The 21735-nt window shown below is 35.0% G+C and overlaps 1 protein-coding gene and 1 non-coding gene across 2 annotated transcripts in view; both read left to right on the top strand.

The window, feature by feature from the left end:
- The window catches only part of MLLT3 (MLLT3 super elongation complex subunit), a 310982-nt gene that overhangs the window by 264110 nt on the left and 25137 nt on the right, over window positions 1–21735 (top strand). The window contains exons 7-8 of the mRNA XM_069088086.1: window positions 8312–8327; window positions 8662–8695. Of these exons, the coding sequence (XP_068944187.1) occupies window positions 8312–8327; window positions 8662–8695 (50 nt within the window). The remainder of the gene's footprint in view (window positions 1–8311; window positions 8328–8661; window positions 8696–21735) is intronic.
- On the top strand, window positions 10074–10180 carry LOC138161366 (U6 spliceosomal RNA). Its single transcript, XR_011168349.1, has one exon. It is a non-coding gene; the product is annotated as a U6 spliceosomal RNA (small nuclear RNA).

Here is a 21735-nt window from a genome sequence, read left to right as displayed (position 1 = left end):
CTGTCTCTGTCTGTCTCTCTCTGTCTCTGTCTCTCTCTGTCTCTCTGTCTGTCTCTCTCTCTCTCTGTCTCTGTCTCTGTCTCTCTGTCTCTGTCTCTGTCTCTCTTTCTCTCTCTCTGTCTCTCTGTCTCTCTCTCTCTGTCTCTCTGTCTGTCTGTCTGTCTGTCTCTGTCTCTGTCTCTCTCTGTCTCTCTCTCTGTCTCTGTCTCTCTGTCTCTCTCTCTGTCTCTCTCTCTGTCTCTCTCTCTGTCTGTCTCTGTCTCTCTCCCCCTCTTCCTTGCTCTCTCTCTCTGTCTTTCTCTAGATAGCATTTTATGTCTAGGGTTCTTTGGAGTTTTCTTAGTTCATTTGTCTTGATCAGAGTCACTAACTTTTTCATAGTTGACCATCATTACAATATTGCTGTGACCATGAATAATGTTCTGTTTCTGCTCACTTCAGTTTGCATCAATTCACTGAAATTTTCTCAGGTTTTCTGAAACAATCCTGCTCACCATTTCTTATAGCACAATAGTATGCCTAGCTCTTTTGCAGTCTCTTTTTCCCTTAACTCACTTTTCCAGCCTTGTAACATTATACTCTTCTATCACTCTTCCCTCTGAAGTACTGAAATAAGTTCATATTGTAAACCTGTGTCATCTTTAGTTGTCATATCTCCCCCTGGGCAAAGGAAGTTCTAACCAAAGAGCTCTCAAAGTATTGGAGAAGTGAAGGGTTGGAGTTGGGACATTAATGATAATATTTGTTATTTATATAATGCCTTATTATTTATGAACTCCATTATGCATATTTATCATAATTGAATATCAACACAATCTTATGAGGCAGCTATGACATCTATTATTATTATTGCTTTTTGGAGGGAGTAAGGGAGGGCAATTGGGGTTAAGTGACTTGCCCAAGGTCACAGGGCTAGGTGTTTTTTTTTTGGGGGGGGGGAAGTGTCTGAGGTCAGATTTGAACTCAGGTCCTCCTGACTCCAGGGCTGGTGCTCTATTCACTGTGCCACCTAGCCACCCCCTGACATCTATTATTACTATTCCCGTTTTATAAATGGGAAAACTAAGGCTCAGTAAGGTTTAAATGTTTTCTCTGTAGTCACATAGATAATGTGTCACAAGCAAGACTCCAATCCAGAGCTCCCCTGACTCTGAATTTAGTGTGTTTTCTACTTTGCCCTGTTGCTTTCCATATGGGATATTCTTCAAAGTGATTTCCTACCAGTTTTGCTTTATTTTAAGAGAGAGGTCTTGAACATTTTGGTTTCAGGATCCCTTAAAAGTTATTTAGGATACTCTCCCCTGCCAAAGAGCCTTTGTTGATGTGGATTCATACTTGCCATATTAAAAATGGAAATAGCATTTTAAAATAATTTTGATCCCATAGACCCCCCTGAAAGAGTCTCAGGGACTCCTGGGATTCTCCAAACCACATTTTGAGAACCATTGTTTTAAGATATTTTCCTAAAAGAATTTTACTTATAAAGATAACTTCCTATTTCCTAATTTCCCCATATGAACTAAGACACCCATCCCATTTCCTTTTTACTCCCTAAGCTATTATTTATCACAGCAGGGCACTGCACTTAGTAGGTACTTGTTGAATTAAATTGATTTAACACATCAGTTCTGGCTTTCTGACATTGTTAAAACTGATTTTGAAAGTGCAGTAGGGTCATGACCTGATGCTGGGATTAGTTCATTCACATTACACTTTGATGACTGCAGGATCTTAGCTTCATGTCCTATGAGGTATTAAAAGACTAAGCATGGATTTTGTCTTTTTTTTTTTTACCTCTTCTTCTCTCTTTCCTCTCACTCCTCATGCAAACACATACATCTAACTCTTTCTAAAAAGTTTTGCACTCTTATCTACTTCTCCATTTAGCCTCATGACATCCTGATTGACTCTCACAGCTTCAGCAAACATTTTTATGCAGATCTCTTCCGAAGCTACATATTCAGCTCTCACTATTCCTTTGATCTTGTATTGTATCCTATATTTTCAGCTACCTATTGGATATATCTTTATAGATAACTTCTAACAAATTGGGGACAAAATAGTATTTAGAATTTTTCCTCCTGAACCTGCCTCTGTTTTATGTTTCTCTGACTTTCATTGTCCCTATCATATAAGTTTTAGCTCACCTTCAACCCTCCCACCTTCTCCCCTACCTAGTTATGAATTATTCTTGTTTTTATCTCATATCTTTCACCCTACCCTCAACATACACTTCTTGTTCTTCCTGAATACTACTGTAGTTAAGGACTTTTGTCCAGACTAATGCAATAACCTCCTAACTGATCTCATTTTAAAAATTTGTTTTGGTTTTTGTTTTGAAACTAGGCTTCCCTATCACAATCACCTTTGAAGTTCAATGATTGGCTCAATCTCATTCAATCAGAGGCTCAATCCCACCACTGATCAGTATCAAAGCTTTAACCTGCTCCATTTTTTTGGCCTGGGCATGTTCACCCCTCCTTATGTACCCTGGTGCCCCTTCCCCCCACACTCCCCAACAGAGACTTACCATATTGGTTTTGGACCCACTTTCCTTTAGTGCTACTTCAGTTCTGAACCCCCAAACTCAAGGAAAGTAGCTCAGCCTCAAGTCTCCTGAGAAGCAGGGATTATAGGCATGTGTCACCACTGCTAGCTTCTATTGCTATTCTAATCTATTCTTTGCTCCTATACTTTGATCATGCATCTGGAGATTGTCACCCTAAGTCAGGAGCAATACCATCTTGAGCTGAGACCAATCAATATGCCAAATCCCTTTCTGACTCTCCGAGGTAAACATAGTCAGTGGGAGAAAAGAGGAGAGAGTTCAGCAGATGATTGTAATGCGTACTCTAAAATGTACATAAATAAACCACAAATCTCTCATACTCCTGGAGGTTTCATTTTGGGTAAATAGCATGTGTTATGGAGATTTTTATATCACCATAAGGCCTTTCACATTTGCCTTCTAGCTTTCTCTCCTCTGTATTTTTACTGCCCCATTATATGCTCTCATCACTATCACTTTTTTTTTTTTGCTTTTTGGAGGGCAGTTGGGGTTAAGTGACTTGCCCAAAGTCACATGACTAGCAAGTATGTCAAGTGTCTGAGGCCATATTTGAACTCAGGTCCTCCTGACTCCAGGGTCGGTGCTCTATTCACTGTACCACCTAGCCACCCCATGTCTATCACTTCTTAAGGGACCTTCTTGCATCATTCTCTATACTCAAATGTATTACCAATGTTTAAATTTTCCTTATACCTATATGACCTATCTCCTTCCTTCTCCCAGATTCTTGAGTTGCCATCTTAACTCCAGGGTGTATTTGAGGATAATTATTTTGTAAGTAGACCTTGTATATGAACCATAAATTAAATAGTAAACTATTTAATGAAGGCAGAGTGGCAAGACAACATAGAGGAATACAAATGGACAACTGAATTGTTACTTCTCCATTACATCCTATAGGAGATTGCACCTGTTTAGGGGAATGGATGGAATTGTGGGTTGCCTTGTTATAGTTTCAGGGTTGTCAGGTTCTTCTAAGACTTGAGTTCAGGGACATCACTGAAGACTTACCTATGTAGTACCTCTTCTTCTTGCTTATCCCAGTCATTGGTCCTGTTCCCATCAGGAAACTGGCTCTTTCTGGGCTCTATAAATGGCATTCCCTCCACCAATCCATCCTCAACACCAATCCTGTTCTGGTCCCCATTGTCTTTACAGTTTTCTTCTTCAAAATCAGTGTATGCTTATGTCATAATCCTTTTGTCTAAGCATGAATTTCTCAGCATTCTGACTTTTGGGGCTTCCTCCAATTAGTGTTAATTTCCTTGCTTTGGTAATTATTGGTCATGAATTTGAGGAAGGATCCTGTATTATGGTAACTTGATGTCACCTTATTAAATACAAATCTTGTCCTGTCAGTCCTTCAGAATTCTTCATTGCTTTTTCTGCTGCCCATGAATAAAACTGAAATTCCTCAGCCTGGCCAGATCTCATACTGTGCTCTTCCATGTACTTTTATAGTCTCCTCAAACTGGACTAGCTGTACCCAGTGCTTTGTCACTCTCTTTATACATGTTATTTCCTATTGCTAACCCTGCTTCCTTTTTGAAATCCTATCTTTCTTTTAAGCCTGGCTCAAGGACCATGAATTACACAAAACCTCTCCTGAACTACCCACTTGATAATGATCTTTACTCCCCCACCTCCCACCTCAGCATAGCACTGTATTTCTATCTCCTTTATGAACTTAGCTCTTATTTTGAGTTTATTATTTGTGTACACATCATATAACCCTGCTAGACTTTTTTTCAGTGAGGGCTTAGGCTGTGACTTATTTAAATACCATATTTCTCCTACAGTTCTCTACATAAAATAAGTGCTTAATTAATTTAAAATCCATAACTCTGTCTCCTGACTCTGAGGCTAGTTCTCTTTCCATCATATTTAAATATTTATATCGTCATCATCATCATCATCACCACTAACATTTACATAGCATTTTAAGGTTTGTAAAGTGTTTTCTATAGGTTAACTCAGTTGATCTTCATAACAAACCTGTGCGATAGGTGTTATAATCTCTTCATTTTTCAGATGAGGAAACTGAGGCTAAGAGCAGGTTTGAACTAAGATGTTTTTTATTCCAAATCCTACCCTCTAGCAATGTAGTTACTTAAGATTTCTAAAAACCAAATGGTGTTGACCAGAATAAAGGTCTAGTCTATGAGATATATGTTGATGAAGTGAGATTTTAAAGAGGAGAGATTCCTGATGGCAAAGACCAGAATTCTGGGCCTAGAGTTCGGCAGACTCAGCTTAATGATTGCAAATCTGGCCTCAGACACTTACTAGCTGTGTGATCTCAGGCAAGTCACTTTACCCTGTTTACTTCAGTTTCTTCATCTAAAATTAGCTCCAGTAGGAAATTGCACACCGTTTTTCAGTATCTTTGCCCCCAAATTGAGTCACAAAGAATCGGATACACTAAAAAACAACTGAACTACAACAACAAATTCATATAATTCTCATGTCCCTCTCCCAATTTTACCCCCATATAAGGTCAGGGACTCTGTCTTAGCTCATGAGTGTTTAACATAAATTTCAAATTTGCAATTAGGGCTTCTGATTCTCAGGCTAATGTTTTTTCTACCATATCCATTATTGGATCACAATAACTACAGCAATAACCCTCCCAGTATCTAGCTCTGTCTTCTGCATATAGCAAGGAGCCCAGAGATCCAGAGATTCTTTCAGTAGATTTAGAATAAAAAAGGAACCCAATTCATAGCCTCCCTATGATACTCATTAACTTGGGGACCATGGTCTCAACCTTTCTAGTGGTAAAATAAGGATAGTAATACATATGGTATCCAACTCATAGAGCTGTTGTGGGAAACAAATGGGTTAGTGTCGAAAGTGTTTTGCAAATCATAAATATATTATACTATTTAGAATTCAGCTTTTAGTAAATATTTGTCTGATTGAATTGAACAGCTGTTAAATATGAGTGCAAACTTTCTAGAAGTTTAAAATTGTTCATTTAGGTTTTGGTACTTTTATCGCTTCATTTAAATGGTAAAGTATATTTATTAACATTTTTTTGTCTCCTTTTATTTGCTTAGTTATAATTTTCCCCATTTGATTTATTATTAATTCATATTATAGTCTGGATCAAAGTGCTAAAATATTTGTCCAGCAGAGTTCCTAAGACTTTTAGATGCTATTTTTTAACCCAATTTTTACTTGAAGGATAAAAGAACACAGACTAAATACAGTTAATTTACAGAGATCAGAAATCAGACCTGATTTCTTTGAGAAATATACATCTTTTTCTACAGTGTTAAAGTAATTTAAAAGTTCAGGGATGCTTCAAGACACCATAACCTATTTGCCATGTGTTCTATCAAAATGTAAGCTTACCACACAGCTGATATTAAATGGATGCATAGTTTAAAAAGACGCTTTAGGGATGAAATTTGCTTTTTATTAGTCAGTGAATTTGGATGAATTAACAATGGGAAAGTATTAAGCATGTATTTTCTGTCATTTAAACTTTCAGCCTAACTTAAAAATATGTGTATTTAAAACCTGCTTTCCACTCTTTTGGAGTGATTGTTCTTTATAACTCTTGCTAGGGGTGGGGAAACTGCAGCCTTGAGGTCACATGTGCCTCTCTAGGTCCTCAAGTGTGGCCCTTTGACTACATCCAAACCTCACAGAACTGTTTTTTGTTCTGTGAAGTTTGGACCACATGTGGTTTTATCGCCACAGGTTCTCCACCCTTGTCCTTCACTCTGACAAGAATGGTGTCTATGGCACTGCCATTTTCTTGAGAGCCCTTCTGTTTTCTATTAAAAGCAGATATTTGTAGATTATTTTTATAGGCTATAAAATACTTAACGTATTTTATTTAAGTTTTATGTCCAGCCTACTTGCTAAAGAAATTGAAGTGACTCATAGAATTACACATAAGGCAAGGGTATGAAAGTAAGATAGTTAGGCGTAAAACAAAAATGTAAAATATTAACAAGTGTTTTTCATCAAGTATTGAGCAAATCCTTATACTTGGCCAGTAAATATTACTGTTTAAGTAACTTTGGTGCTCAATTTAAAAAAAATTATGAAATCACACCATTTTCCTTTTCTGACAATTTCTGACTATAAGAATAGTGAGAATGGGGATGATAGAGGGAGCAAACTCATGGAGAAATATGAAATAGGATCATGTGTGTATATGTACAGAGGCTTTTCTTGGCAAAATAGGCCACTTTGAGGTGAATAAAGGTAGAGATAGTGGGGGAAAATATCTAAGTGATGTGAGATGACAGAGAAGGGAGGACAGGGAGCACTTTTTGAATGGCCTCAATTTTTTTTTTTTGTGAATGATGAAACAAGATTCTTGGGTTTTGAGGTTAGGGGTCCTATGGGTAACTTTGAAGTGATGAAAAAGTTTGGAATGGCTGCTGTGGTGAGTCAAAAAGCACCACTAACTCTCCCCCCTGCCCCAGTCCCTATTAACCTTGTAAGGAATTTCCCATATAAATGCTTAGTTAAAGCACATTTTGTAAGGTAGTGAACCAATTTATAATATGATATGTAGTCAGAATTTTGAAATTGTCTTTAAATTGTAATGTCAAAACATGCAGGGATGCAAGTAAATGTGTAGCTATTCATAGTGAAATACAAGGGTCCCCTTCTACTGTAAAATAGATTTGTTGTCATTACCCTTGCAACTTTAGAAATTATTAAGAAATCAGTATTTCCTTATACATTTTTTATGCTCAGTTATAATGTGGAGGAAGTAGAATCTCAGTAATAACAATTTGTCCCCTTTTGGCTAGGTTTTGTTGTCATTCAGTCTTTTTTTTTTTGGCCCCATCTAACTCTTCATAACGCCATTTGGGGTTTTCTTGGAAAAAGATACTACAGTGGTTTGCCATTTCCTTCTCCAGCTCATTTGACAGATGAGGAAACTGAGGCAAATAGGATAAAGTGACTTGCCCAGAGTTGCACAACTAGTAATTGACTGAGACCAGATTTGAACTTAGAAAGGTTGAATCTTTCTGACTCTAGCCTGGAACTATATCCACTTGGCCACATAGCTGTCCTACTGGCCAGGATCATATGCTTTAATATTTTGTTGTGCCATTTATTTCGTGAAGTTTGTAGACTGAAATCAATAATGGTTATCAGATCACTCTGGGAGTCAGGAGATATTTTAGCTTACTTATCTTACAGAAAGATTTACTGAAATGTTTGTAATTTTTATGCTTCTTTCAACCTACTACATCTTAAGAAAATTGTACCTCTTTGAGCAATTAGCTTTCTAAAACCATTAGTATTTTTCATGTCTTAGGTATAGCATCTTACTCAAAGGCTGCTTGCTTGCAGAGACTGAGCACAAGTAGATATGATCTTCTCTTCCATCACATGGTATGGAATGAGTGCAAGCTGATGTGGTGGGGGAAGAGCATTGAATGTAAGGATCAGAAAGATTTGGGTTCCAGTTTTGGGGCTAGCTAACACTTATCCTGTGACTTTCAAATCACTTCACTGGTCTGAACCTGCTCACAGGGTTGTTGTGAATCAAGTACCTTTTGTATCATCAGGTGCTTTGTGAATGTGAGCTTGTATTTAGGTAAAATATAGCTGGGAGAAAAGAATGAATCATTTTAAAAGAAAAAGTTTTTTAACAGATAACTTCTCTTTCTCTCATTTTATTCTGAATGGGTATAAGAAAATTGCAGTTTTTTGTTAAACAAGAAATTGGAAAATAGAGAAAATGAAAAATTATATTCCCCAAAGCAGCAGTTCTAAGATTGTGGATCTGGGAACCCGAGGGGGATTCCTTGAGTTACTTTCAAGAGATCTACAAGTTCAAAACTATTTTCATGATAAAATTGTTTTTATTTCTGATATGGTAAGTATCATCAGCTAAGTAGCACAGTAGAGGGAGTGCTGGGCCTGGAGTCAGGAAGACTTTTCTTCCTGAGTTTAAATCTGTCCTCAGACACTCACTAGCTATGTGACCCTGGTTTATTTAAAAATCCCACCACAGCTAAAATCCTTCATTGTGTGGCTCCATCCTAATTCCAGGTTGTTAATAAATGACTGTTATCAGGCACTGAAGTTTCTAGCCACACTGGCCTAGGCAGCTAACTTCAACCCCAGCACAAAGCACATTACGTGGCATATAGTAGGTACTTAATAAATCTAATTGATTGTCTATCCATCTGCCTTACCTGGTGTTTCCTGGATGTACAGAATATTCTATCTCTTTCTTGTCTTTGTGTAGGTTATCCTCCTCACTTTGACCCCCCCCCCATTTCTCTCCCTTTTCTTTTAGCTCCTGTTAAGAAGTATTTCATTTGCTGCCTCTATAAAAGAGATATTTCCTGATTCTTTCCCTTTCCTCCCTAACTAGTTCTCCAAAGCATCCATCTGTGTTTATTTTGTATATATGCTCTATTTCTTTATCTCAGCTTTCCCCTTAGCCATGTAAGCTCCTCAAGAGCAGAAACTGTCTCATTTTCTTATTTGTGACCTTGCCATCAATCACAGGGTTCAGCACATTGTTTAGGTGCTTAATTGTTGATATAATTAGAACTGGGGAGCTTGGTTGGAGTTGTGGTTCTTTTTGAAGTCAACCACATTTATGGCCTTACGTTGGCCCAGAGATATTGCCATCTCATATATACAGTGAACATTCAGCTGAGAAACAAAGCTAAGCCTTCATCTGAGAAGGCTGCAGATTGTTTATGCCATTTCCCTAGTTTAGTAGTTTGGATCTGAACTTGTCTTGACTCATCTGCATGAAGAGAAAATTGAGCCTAACCAAGAAAGGGACTTAGGAGAAGACCCGTTAGTTAGCTGGTTATGTCCTGAGTTGCCATTGTTGAAGGACATCCTTTGAGCTAATTTCAGACCCATAAAAAAAATCTATTTAGTGATTAGTAACCAGCAGATAAGAGCTGAAAGCCCAAGTGAATAAAGGCCATAAATACCAAAGTCCTTGGGATAACAGCCTGTAAAACTGTCAGAAAGCTTTGCTTAAGTGACAAAAGATAGCCTCTGGTAACAAGAAGTGTTAGCCCAGCAGGCACTATTCCATATTCATAGATGTAAGGCCCAATTTAATCTTTTGAAAGAGCTTTTCCATTTTTTTTCTAGGCTATACCTGTGTCCTTTATTTTTTAGTGACTGAAAAATATAAACCTTGAGGCTTTTTATACATCAGTGTCATCTCCCATATCTGATGCCTATTTAAAAGTAGGTTTTCTTTCCAATATTGTGACTGATTAGCATTTGAGTTTATTCTAATTTAGATATCCTTGTTGGCTGAGGTTTTTTTAAATCACAATTTCCTATAATATTTATACACATACAAGTACTCATAAATGACCTTATTAACACAGAAACATGTAGGTTTCCCCTTACAGGTATTTATTATACACATAGGCGGGAATTGGATGATTGCAATAAATGCCTTTATTCAAAAGGCATAAAAACATAAAATATGTAAATTTAATATTTTTTCCAAAGGTTTTTTTTGTAGGCACATAAAAGTGTACTTGTTTCTGCAGCACTTCTGCTACCATTGAAACAATATTGAGAAGATTAGCCTGGTCTCTGCATAAAATTGATATGCAAATTAATGATGTGTTCCACATTTTTGTGAAGGCTATAGGACAAAATCTAGGTGATATAAAAAGAATATATAAATAATTTTTTAAAAAGAAGTAAATGAAAGCTTACTAGCACTTTTGCTATAAACAGAACTTATTGTTTTGTTGCTGCAAAAAACTGAAGAGATTAGAAAAAAAAAGTTTTGGTCTTGACCACCTGTAATTTAGATATATTTTCAGGATTAGGAAAATTCAAAATTAATTTTTAATTTTTTAAAATTTGTATTCTAATAATTTTCCTCAATAAAAATAGGTGAATTTTTACTTTTGAATGTTGGGGGTATAAGGAAACAACCTTTGAATGCCAAAAGTGAAAATATGGGAGCTCTAGTATAGCACAGTCTTAACTCTTGAGGTTGGAAAATTATATGTATTGATGGCTATTTGCTTTTCAATTTCCCAACTGTGAGAACTAGAGGTGTCATTCACTTGAAGAGAGCAGATGTTAAAGGCCCTTGCCCCCCACCACCTAATCCCAAACACTCTTGAAGAAGAGAAACATTCTGTTCCCCAAATAGGCATCTTTTTGATTGTGAGAAAAAGGGGTAAAGGGCTATAAATCTGCCTTCTCATTCTGAAGGGCAACAATGGATTGATTTATGGAGAAAAGCAACTGTTGGGCTCATATAAGATTGAGTGCATGAAAATGCAGGTTTATTTAGAACCTTGCAAGCATGACTTTTTAAAAACAAATTATTTAATGGAAATCTAAGCATTTATTATAGGGAAGACTTTTTTTTAATAGTGCATCTTCTGTGGTTAAAACTGAGGACATGACATTGTCATCCTCTGATATTTAAAGATATGTTAGGTTTTAGACATTTTGCTCTTTTAGTTCTTGCTGATTTCTTGGGGGGGGAAGACTTTCTCCCCCTTTTTTGTTTAAGAATTTCATGTTATATAGTCAGAAGGGAGGTAGATGATAGGTCTAGAAAGCTAATATTTTCAAGAGGCATTTCCTACAGAATAGCTCATTTAAACCAGGCTCCTTATTAAATGTGTGGTTTTCAATGGTCTCTGATTAAAATGGACACTGTAAAAAGAAGGGAAACCCACCCAAAGAGCAACCAGCAAAGAGAGTTTTCACTTTGGAAAGACCAGCACCTTTCATTTGCTTTTAAATCAGGTTTGATTTGAATCCATTATTTGGTGCTCAAATTCTGTTAAAAGAAATAACCTGGATATTAAACTCTTGATTGCAAGCATGAGTGAAATTCAAGTCCTAGCCAATTTTGAACAATATTCACTATAGCAGAGCCAGTCCTATTTTCTGAATCAAATATCATGACATTAAATATTATCTTTTTCTATTTCTTATTAAAAAATACTTTGATTTCTTAAAATCCTGACTGCAATAATTTGGACAGTTACTTAGAGTTTTTTCCTAATTAATTCAATTTGGCATCCATATGTATGTCTTTTCTTATCTATATTCATATCTATATCTATTGCTTATAGAGCACCTCAGGATTTGAAATCTTTATGATATAATGCTCAATAGAAAGAGAGCAAATTTATTATTGATAATCATGTCAAGAGTACAATACACGCACCATTTAATTATGAAAATTTTGGCTTGTGAAAAAGTAATTTATTGCTATTGACATAAAATTTTGGTACAAATTACCAGAAACAAGCATTTATTAAGCACTTACCATGTACCTGGCTCTGTATTATGGATACCAATCCAAGCAGAAAGAGATATTCCCTGCCCTCAAGGTACTTATATTCTAATAAAGGCAGATACACCAAAGGAAGCTTAAAGTATTTTTTGGGGTAGAATGGAGTAAGGGCTTATGGGGAAAGTTTTGAAGTCAGGAAATGAGGATCAAAACCAGGAGAAAAATGAAGACCTTGCTACCACCTCCCCCCCCCCCCAAATAAATTAATTGGAAAATAGAAAGCTGAAGAAATGTTAACATTAAACTTCTTGACAGGCTGTTCTGTCTAGGCAAGTAAATTTTTTTTCAGTAAATGTTACTCACAAATTATTTTGATTTCCCAAATCCAATTTCATGATCTATAATGAGAAACATAGTTGTAGATAATTTACTTTTTAGTTATCAATTTTAGAACTTTTTGAAAACTCCGCTACAGTCCTTTTCTATGTTAGGAATGCAGATCATCTGGAGTCATTTCAGGCTCTGCGCTGTATACCAGTGAGTTATTTCACAAGTAACTGAATAGTAGTCATCTTGACAACAGAATGCTTTACTTCTGATAACTGGAGTGTTGTTTGGATGTGAGGGGAACAGCTCTAGTGATAGTTCATTCCTGGGGTGATAGAATCAAGGAACTGATGGATTTTTTTCAGTTCCATTCCAGGAGGTGTTATGGTTATAAATTCTCTGTTAGGAACCCCTGCTTCATATCTCCCCCTCCATTCTCACCATAAAAAAAAACATAACCAAAAGGGAAAAGATAAAAAGAAAAGAATTAATCTATGAATGATTGAATCTAAAAGTCTACAACATATTAGGATCATAGAGTCAGACCTAGAATGAACCTTAGAGGTCATTTAGTTCAATGCCTTCATTTTATATGTGAGGAAACTGAGGTCCAAAGAAATTTAAGTTACTCCCATAAACTTGCATGATTATCAAGTGACAGAGTTTTAATTTGACTACAAGGCCTTATTCTTAATTTCATATGGTCCATAGCACCATCATCATGGTTGGGAGAGTCATTTCCCTACAGAATCACCCTTATTTGAAGGAGCAACTATAAACTTTTAATAACCATATGAAAGATTGGGCCAAATTACTACTCTTAAGAGCAATATAATTAAAAACAAACTTTGAGGTTCCATCTCACTTCCATCAAATTCACAAAAATGACAAAAGACAGGGAATAGTCTAAGTTGAAGGGACACACCTAATGTTGATAAAGCCATGAATTGGTCCATCCATTCTGTAAAGCAATTGAGAATTATGCCCAGAGGCTAGGCTTACACCTACACCTTACACTTTTCACTTTTCTTCCAAATACACAAGGAATTCTGAGAATCAAAGCAGAAACCCATTGATTGGGGAATAGCCAAAGAAATTGTCCTATTGGGACATAATGGCTTATTACTGTGCCACAAGGAATGATGACTATGAAGGCAGAGAAGCCTATATGAACTTATATGAACTGATTCAACTTGAAATATTGAATTTATAAATATTGGAATTTGCATATTGTCTTCCCCCCATTAGTTTGTAAGCTCTTTGAAGGTAGGGGGACTGCCTTTGTCTCCCCATGCTTAGCATAGTGCCTGGCATAGTAGGTACTTAATAAATGTTTTTGTATTGATTGATTGAAATAAACAGAATTAGGAAAATCTTATATAAATCAGTGTTTAATACATATACATAAGAATAAAAATAAGTTTGAATGCTATGTAATTACAGTATAATGACCAAGTCAAGTACTTTATACCACTTAGCCTGCTGTTGACCTTACCTTGAATCAGTTAAACTTACCTAAAATATTATTTTGTTGGGTCTGTGTACTCAGTATTTTAACTTAATTAGGACCCTGGCCTTTTATTTCATAATATCAGTTTCCACATTCATTCTTTTAGTTACTTAACCTTGTCTGCCTCAGTTTCCTCATCCGTAAAATGGGAATAATAATAACACCTACTCTCATAGTTATTCTAAGGATCAAATGAGATAATAATTATAAACAGCTTAGCACAGTTTCTAGCACTTCGTAAGCACTACATAAATGTTAGCTATTATTATTCTAGGATATCTAGTATTTATTCTGTAGTTATTTTAAGTGGTTTTCCTTTTATTATAGCTTCTTGATTTTTGGTTAGTATTATAAACAATACTAATGATTCTCATGGATTTATTTTATACACTACTGCTTGATATTGTCATACAGTAAGTTTTCTCTGGCTTCTTTCTCTCTTTCTCTTATTTGTATAACAGGACTGTATTTTCCACAAAAGGAGATCAGTAGAGTGGCTTTTGTCTATTTTTACTTAGAAATAAAATAGGCATTAATCCATTTCTAAAATTTTGATAGGATTCCCTTGTAAATTCTTCTTTTAATTCATATTGCTTCCTTCCACCTTCCCACCCTGTAAGAAATAAAGTTTAAGATATCTTTCTTTTTTTGTTTATTTGGTTATTTTACTATTTGTAGATACTGATAATTTTCCTTTTGAAGTCCATTTTTTGGCATATAATTGCATATTTTTTATGTAATTAATTTTTTAAAATTGGTTATTAGATTTTCCTTTCACTCATGATCAGATTCAATAAGATTTAAAACTTTTGTTAATATTTTCATTTGAAAAACATCACTTAGTCTGGTTTGTGAGTCTAGTGTCTTAATTTTTGAGTTCTCTAATTTTCAAGATTTCTTCATTTTTACTTTTTTAGGGGCTACCAATTTAATTTCTCATCTTTTAAATTACATGTTAATTTCTTTAGTCCTCTTTTTTTTCTATCTTATTAATGTAAGTTTTCAGGGATCGCATTTTCCCATAAGTTTTTTAATGTTTCATTCTTAAAATTATGTATATTATTCCTATATTTCATATAGAAATAATATAGAAATATTTGTCTTATATTTATATTATATTTTGTTATTAATTAATATATTTTAAATTGATTTAAATTAATTTTAATTAATTTATTTTATTAATATTTTATATTGTAATAGTTATACTTTATGTATAATATAAGTATGTAAGTTAGATAATTCGTTGTTACTTTTTTGTTTCTCTGATTTGTTTTTATTCAGAATATTGTTAATTAGGCTCCATTTAGGTTTTCGTTTTTGTTAAATTTTCTCCATTCATTACTAATTTTTTGCATTGTTGTCCATATTATTATTTTATGCCCTAACTTATGATTAGTTTTTGATAAGAGCTTTATATCTTTATAAAATCTTTATAAGAGTTTTATATCTGGGTGTCATGAGAAATATGTAAATACTTTAGAATTCCCATGCAGAAGTTGCCATAGATCAGGCAAATCTAATTCATGTTACAATTCATTCATCTCTGAGTTTTATGTCATCTTTTTTAAAATTGAATTTCCAATTCTGAGAGAAGAAAATTAAAATCTCTCTTTGGTTTTTGTTATTTATTTCTTTTTGAGTAGGAACTTTAATTCATCCACATTTAAGGTTATACTTGTTAAGCTCATGTTTTCTTCCATTAGCTATATAAATATATCACAGAAAGAGTTTGAAAGTACTTTTAATTATAGCCCAATCCTCATAAATCATCTTTGGTGGTACTATTCTTTTGCATATTCTAAATTAAGGGGGGGGAAGTAATGAAACCATGGAATGATGTAATTACGTGTGGGTGTACTATGTTACACTGCCTAATAAAATGTCCCCCTGACTAATGTATCTCAAATCTTCAATAATGATACAAAAAAAACAAAGAGAAAATCAATTCAGATATGCTGAAAATTAGGGTACCTTATTCCTTGAATCATTCATATCCCAGAACTACACTAATTTGCTGCCCTTTCTTGATCTTCTCTAAAGAAAGAAAAGTTAACAGATTTAAATATTAAATGCCCATCTGTTTTCTTTATGGGAGATAGGCTTCCTTTTTTCCCAATGAAATAGTCATAACAGTTCATATTTATGTAACTTCAGGTATCAGAGTGGTTTCCTCTTAATTTCACTGTTGTTATAAGGTTATAAATATTATTAGGAAGATAGGCACGAGACATGAAATTTCATAGGTATAGAGCAAACTCCCTGGAAGAGTTACAGGTCAATACAACCTTTCCAACTTAGAGTCTTAGAGCATTGCCCAGAGTAGAAGTTCACAAGCATTTTGGATCCCAAAGAGTTTTTGTTTAATCTACATTTACTAATTAAATTAGTGAGATGAGTTACTGTTTTACATATTTTTTTTTTTGACAATCTCTTTAAGGTGAAGTTTAATAGAAGATAGATAATTGAATTCTTATCTGCTTCTAAATTCAGTCTGTTGCAAGTGTGAAGAAAATCTGAACTCACAAAGATGTGTAGGTGGAAAAGGGAGGAGAATTTTAATGGGCAAATAATGTCTTAGTATTAATAATGAAAATGGTTTTGACCCCATGGACTCCCTGAAAGGATCCTAGGAACCCTCCATGTCCTCAGACCACACTTTGAGGACCACTGGTCCAGAGCACTAAGAGGTCAAGTGATTAACCCGGGTTTACACAACTAGCTTGTGTTAGAAGCAGGGACTTAAACCCAGGTCTTTCTGGCTTCAAGGTCAGCTCACTACACTGCCTTACTATGAATATTTTCATCCCTATTTTGTAAGTGAAGGTTTGCTTTGTATACAGCAGACATTTAATAATTATTTGTTGATTTGAAATGAATAAAATGGGGAAGTTGCCTAAGAGATAATCTTGTTATGGCAGCACCAAGATTGTCTTTTTCTAAATATGTTTGGAGACTACAAAGGAGAAAATTATCTTTGTGTCTTATTTCAAGTTTTAATGAGCTATTTATAACTCATTGTTTCTATTTCACACATCAAATCTGTTACTGAATTTAATGCCCTAGAAAAGCTTTCTGTTCAAAGAAAGTTTATGGTGAATACTTTCCTAAAGGAAAGAAGACTTCTGTAGAGAGAACAACTAGCCTTTTTAATATAAGTATGAATTTAAAACCCTGTTAGTTTTGTTTAAAGTAGGTGTACATTTGTAGGTTGTTTGAACTGTGGAATCTAGAAATTTCTCACTTACATCTAATGATAGAATTAGAATTTACACATTTAGTCTGCCTTAGGTACTATTGATCATTATTCAGTGTGGACTTTGATTAAGCTGATTAATATTTCAAAAACCTCAGTACATCATTGTTTGAGATTTGTTTAATAAATGTTTATTGTTGATGGTGATAATAAAATCAAGGTGCATTCTAGTAGACTATTGCTAGGAATCACCAGTTCAGTTGTACTGTGGCCTTAAGCTAAATGCTTGTGATTCCATAATTACGATGGTGCTCGGTGCTCTCTGCACCCAAGTCTTAACAGATTACAGAGGTGATGTCTGATTTAGGGTGTAGAATAGGTATAGTAGGAGGAACGATGTAGGGGACATAGATGCTCACCAGACTCTCTAGCTTGGGGGAAAGGGGACAAATGACAGCCTAAGTTTGTGGTTCATTAGTATAATGACTTAAGAAGCTTTTTCAGATTCATAATTTACCATTTCATGGCACCTTGTTTCTTTCTTTCCTGTAGTGCTGAGATGAGAGGTTAAGTGACTTGCCTTAGGTTACATAGCCGATATGTCACAGGCAGAACTTTAACACATGTCCTTCTGGCCTCAGAGCCAACTCTATCAACTACATCAATACTAGAATGTAACTGTTCTTCATAAGTCTTTGCTGAATTCATTCCAGCATGTCATTTCCCCTGGACTCCCAGTCCAATAAATACATGTCTTAATGTAGACATGCTTTGTCATTACCTTGCTTTGTCTTCCAGAAAAAGAACAATACTGATGTTTAAAAAATGCTTTCCCCACCCTGTGAGGTAGGCAATACCAATATTACTAACTTCACATGTGAGGAAATTGAGGTACTAAGCAGTTTACTGATTTGCTTACCATCAAAGCTGAGGTTGATTTGAACCTGTTAAGTTATACTAGCAGCTAGGTGGTGTAGTGGATAGAGTGCCATGCATGGCATCAGGAAGAATTAAGTTCAAATCTGGCAGCAGACACTATCTGTATGACCCTGGGGAAGTCACGTAATTCTTCCTCAGTTTCCTTATTTATAAAATGAACTAGAGAGAGAAATGACACACTACTTCAGTTTCTTTGCCAAGAAAACCCCAAATAGGATCATAAAGAGTCCCCAGATTACTGAACAACTACAACAAATTAAGTTATGCCTTCCTGTCTTATTGAGAGAAAAGGTATAATGGAAATAGCATTGACTTTTTAGTCAAAGGACTTGGCTTTGAATTTTGAACCTACTATATTATCAAATCACTTTCTGAATCTCACTTTCTTCATATATAAAAAGGAGGAGGGAATCTCTTTTCCAGCTCTAAGTTCTTTATTAATCCAGGTCTCATTTCTAACATTCCGTTCCACTGCCTTCTCAGCATTACTTCTCCTTGCCTCATTTTCCAAACTTTGTGCTTTGCCATCAAACATACTGAGTTACAACAGTATCCATGAGTTGTTTTTATTTTTAATACCATTATTAGTGCGGTGTAATTATATGCAACCTTAATCTGTCAAGGTAGGAAAAAAAAAGTATATCAATAAAACCTTTTTTAAGGCACAGAAGAATGAAGAGAGCAGGAGCAGAACAATTTATATTATGAAGTCAATATTATAAAAAAGAACAACTTTTATAAACTAATCAGGAACAAAATAAACAGAATCAGAAGAATTTATCCAAAAGTAGTATAAAAACAAGCAACTTTGAAAGCAATAAGCTATTATCACTTCAGTCACTATTCATGCTTGCAATGGACTGATGATGAAGCATTCTATCAAGTACAAAGAAGTAATAGATTTAGGATGCATAATATTATGTATGGCCATCTGGGGAATTTATTTTGTTTGACTGTATATTATTAATTAGTTTCCCATTTTTTTTTTACCAATGGGATTGGGAGGGAGATAAAATAAATTCTGTTATTTTTTAAAATAGAGATTTTTGGGTACTATAGATTTAAAATACATGAACTTTCAGATGAGATTACTGTAATATTAATTTCACCCAATTTTTACTTTGTCATAAGATGTCATGAAGAGAATGATCTATAAATTTTTTTACTACATAAACAAAACACATCAATGAAACTTAAAAAAAAGAAAATTAAATGCACATAAGAAAAACAAAAAAGTTCAGAAGTATTCACAAATAGCAATTTTGTTAGTACCTGGTTAAACTGTATACATATTTATTCATAAACATATTTTTACATATTTACATATATGATTATATAAATTTAAGTATACTTTAATTATATATACTCTTCTTTACGAAACAAACAAGTTCACTTTAAAAAATCCTTGTTCATTTTTTTTTTATTAAGTTCACAATCAAAAATTTTTTTTTCCGCAAAGTGATGCTTGTCTCAAAAGTTAGGCATAATGAAGTGTTTAAATTTGTGCTCTATTGTTAGAGTTCCTCATCAGCTTTGGAGCAGCTCTGTGTTTTTTTCTCATGTGTATAACTTCCTGCCAGGCGGAGAGATGGTGTTAGAGGTTTTGTGCTGACAGTAAGTGTGATAGAAGCCAATGAAGCAGCCCAGCTGGTGTGGCAAGCTACTGTTGGCCAGAGCAGTATTTGGTAAGAAATCAGAATTTTAAAAAAAATCACATTTCCTCCTCATTTTGGCCAACTCTCTGTGTAAGAACCCTAACAGTTATCCATTCCCACCAATGAGGTAACCAAGCCAGCAAAAGATATGGAATAAAAATGAATTGAGAAATTTTGGAACTTGTAATAACCCAGGTGCTGCTTTTAAGCAACATATATTCCTTTTCCCCCTTCATCTACCCTTTTTCCCTTTCCCTTCCATGAGATATTCTGTGATTCTTGTTCAATTTAGTCATTTTAGTTGTGTTCTACTCTTTGTGACCCCATTTGAGATTTTCTTGGCAAAGATACTGGAATGGTTTGCCATTTCCTTCTCCAGCTCATTTTAACAAATATAAAACTGAGGCAAACAGGGTGAAGTGACTTGCCTAGGGTCACAAAACTAGTAAGTGGCTGAGGTCAGATTTGAATTTGGGGAGAGAAGTCTTTCTGACTTCAGGCTCAGAACTCTATCCACTGGGCCACTTAACTGCTTTGATTCAAACCAAAGTAAATCCATTTCCTCTTCCACATAAGGACTGAAGTGAGAATAGGAATATCCATCTCCTGGCCAGTTCAGTATTTTAGAGATTGTTGTTTGTTTTTAATATATTGAAAAGACTGTGGCACAATTTTATTGAATCCTGATCTGAATTATTTATTTAATATCTGCAAACTAACAAAATTAATTTACATATTAATAGTCTCTAAGGGTCACTGCTAACTCCAAAATGGTGACATTCTGTTTTCTAGTTGCTGACAGTATTTGGATGCTGCTGATCATCATTTGTATTTTTTTTTTCCTTATTACAACATGGCATAGTAGATAGCCCACTGGACTTGGAGTCAGGAAGACTTGGGTTCAGATCCTTCCCTAGACACTAAACTGGGTTACCCTAAGCAAGTCATGGAACCTCTCTGTGCCTCGGTTTCCTTATCTGTAAAGTGAAGAGTTTGGACTTGATTGCTACTCAGGTTCTTATTAGCTCTAAAATCTATGATCTTATGTTCCAGGATATGTCTTCTACATGTTTGTCTTTGTCAATATGTCTCATTTTAATAAAAACAGCAGCAGCTTTACTCCTTTGGATCACATAATTATTAGCCTTGTTTGACCCAACCTCTCTTAGTTGGTTTCTTGTGTATTGACATTGATACTTGAAAGACAGGTAGATATGTAGTATATAAGGAGTCATAGTGGTATCATATAGGTTTCTTCTGTTATTGTAAATGTCACTTACCTTTGGAATTGAACTAAATTGCAATGGACTCAACTGGGAAGATGTCCTTCCAAAACATCTCAAATGAAGCCTATTGTTTTGGTAGTGGGAGGAATAAAATCTCTCTGCTGCCAAGAGAAGCCTAGTATTTGGCTGCAGGGGCTTTGGTTTCCAGGTCTATCAATTTTTCATGGAAGAAAATGACAACTTGGAGAACAAAAGAACAAAATGGGATTCAATGATTGAGGATCTGCAGCCAGTTCTTACTAATATTATTCAGTTCAGTAATGTACAGTCTGGCTATATTATACTGTAAGTATATCTTTTTTTATAAGAATAAAGACATTACAGTCATCTGTATTTAGAAAAAGATTCCTCTTTTCTGGAAGACAGCAGAGATGTATGGGTTTGTGTAGTGTAGATCATGTCTTTTTGGTTTTGTTTGTGTGTTTTTTGGAGGGGGGAGGCAGGGCAATTGGGGTTAAATGACTTGCCCAAGGTCACATGGCTAGTTTTTGTGTTAAGTGTCTGAGTTCGGATTTGAACTCAGGTCATCCTGATTCCAGGACCAGTGCTCTATTCACTGTACCACCTAGCCACCCTATGTCCTTTTATTTTTTTCAAATGAAAGGAAAACTGTCTTCTAATTATTGGAGCTTATGTGTTATTTGCTTCCATTCCTGCAAAGATTATGGCACATTTTTTTTCTATCTACCCTAAGGATGGATCAAGAACTGAAAAAAAATCTTTTGTTTCAGCTGCATAATTTTTTTTTCTCAAACTATTTGGGGGAAAGGTGGGAGAAGAAGTAGCGATATAGATTTCTGTGAGATGTGGCCTTATTTCTGAAGGGTGAGAGAAGACTAATAAATATTGACTGCCACGTGAACCAATCATTGTTTATGCTACAAGTGATCTTTTTTGTCAAACATTTTTAGTGATCAAACTCAGCTTAGTGGGAAATGGATGTGTCTTGCACAGTAGTAGATCATCTGTTCATAAACTCTTAATACATATTTGTTGAATAAATGGCAGAATT

The sequence above is a fragment of the Petaurus breviceps genome, unplaced genomic scaffold (genome assembly GCF_028583685.1).
Source record: "Petaurus breviceps papuanus isolate PSGF00001 unplaced genomic scaffold, PetGlider_PUasm1.0 184, whole genome shotgun sequence".
In the NCBI taxonomy this organism is placed as follows: domain Eukaryota; kingdom Metazoa; phylum Chordata; class Mammalia; order Diprotodontia; family Petauridae; genus Petaurus; species Petaurus breviceps.
This window is presented reverse-complemented; position numbering and strand designations above follow the sequence as displayed.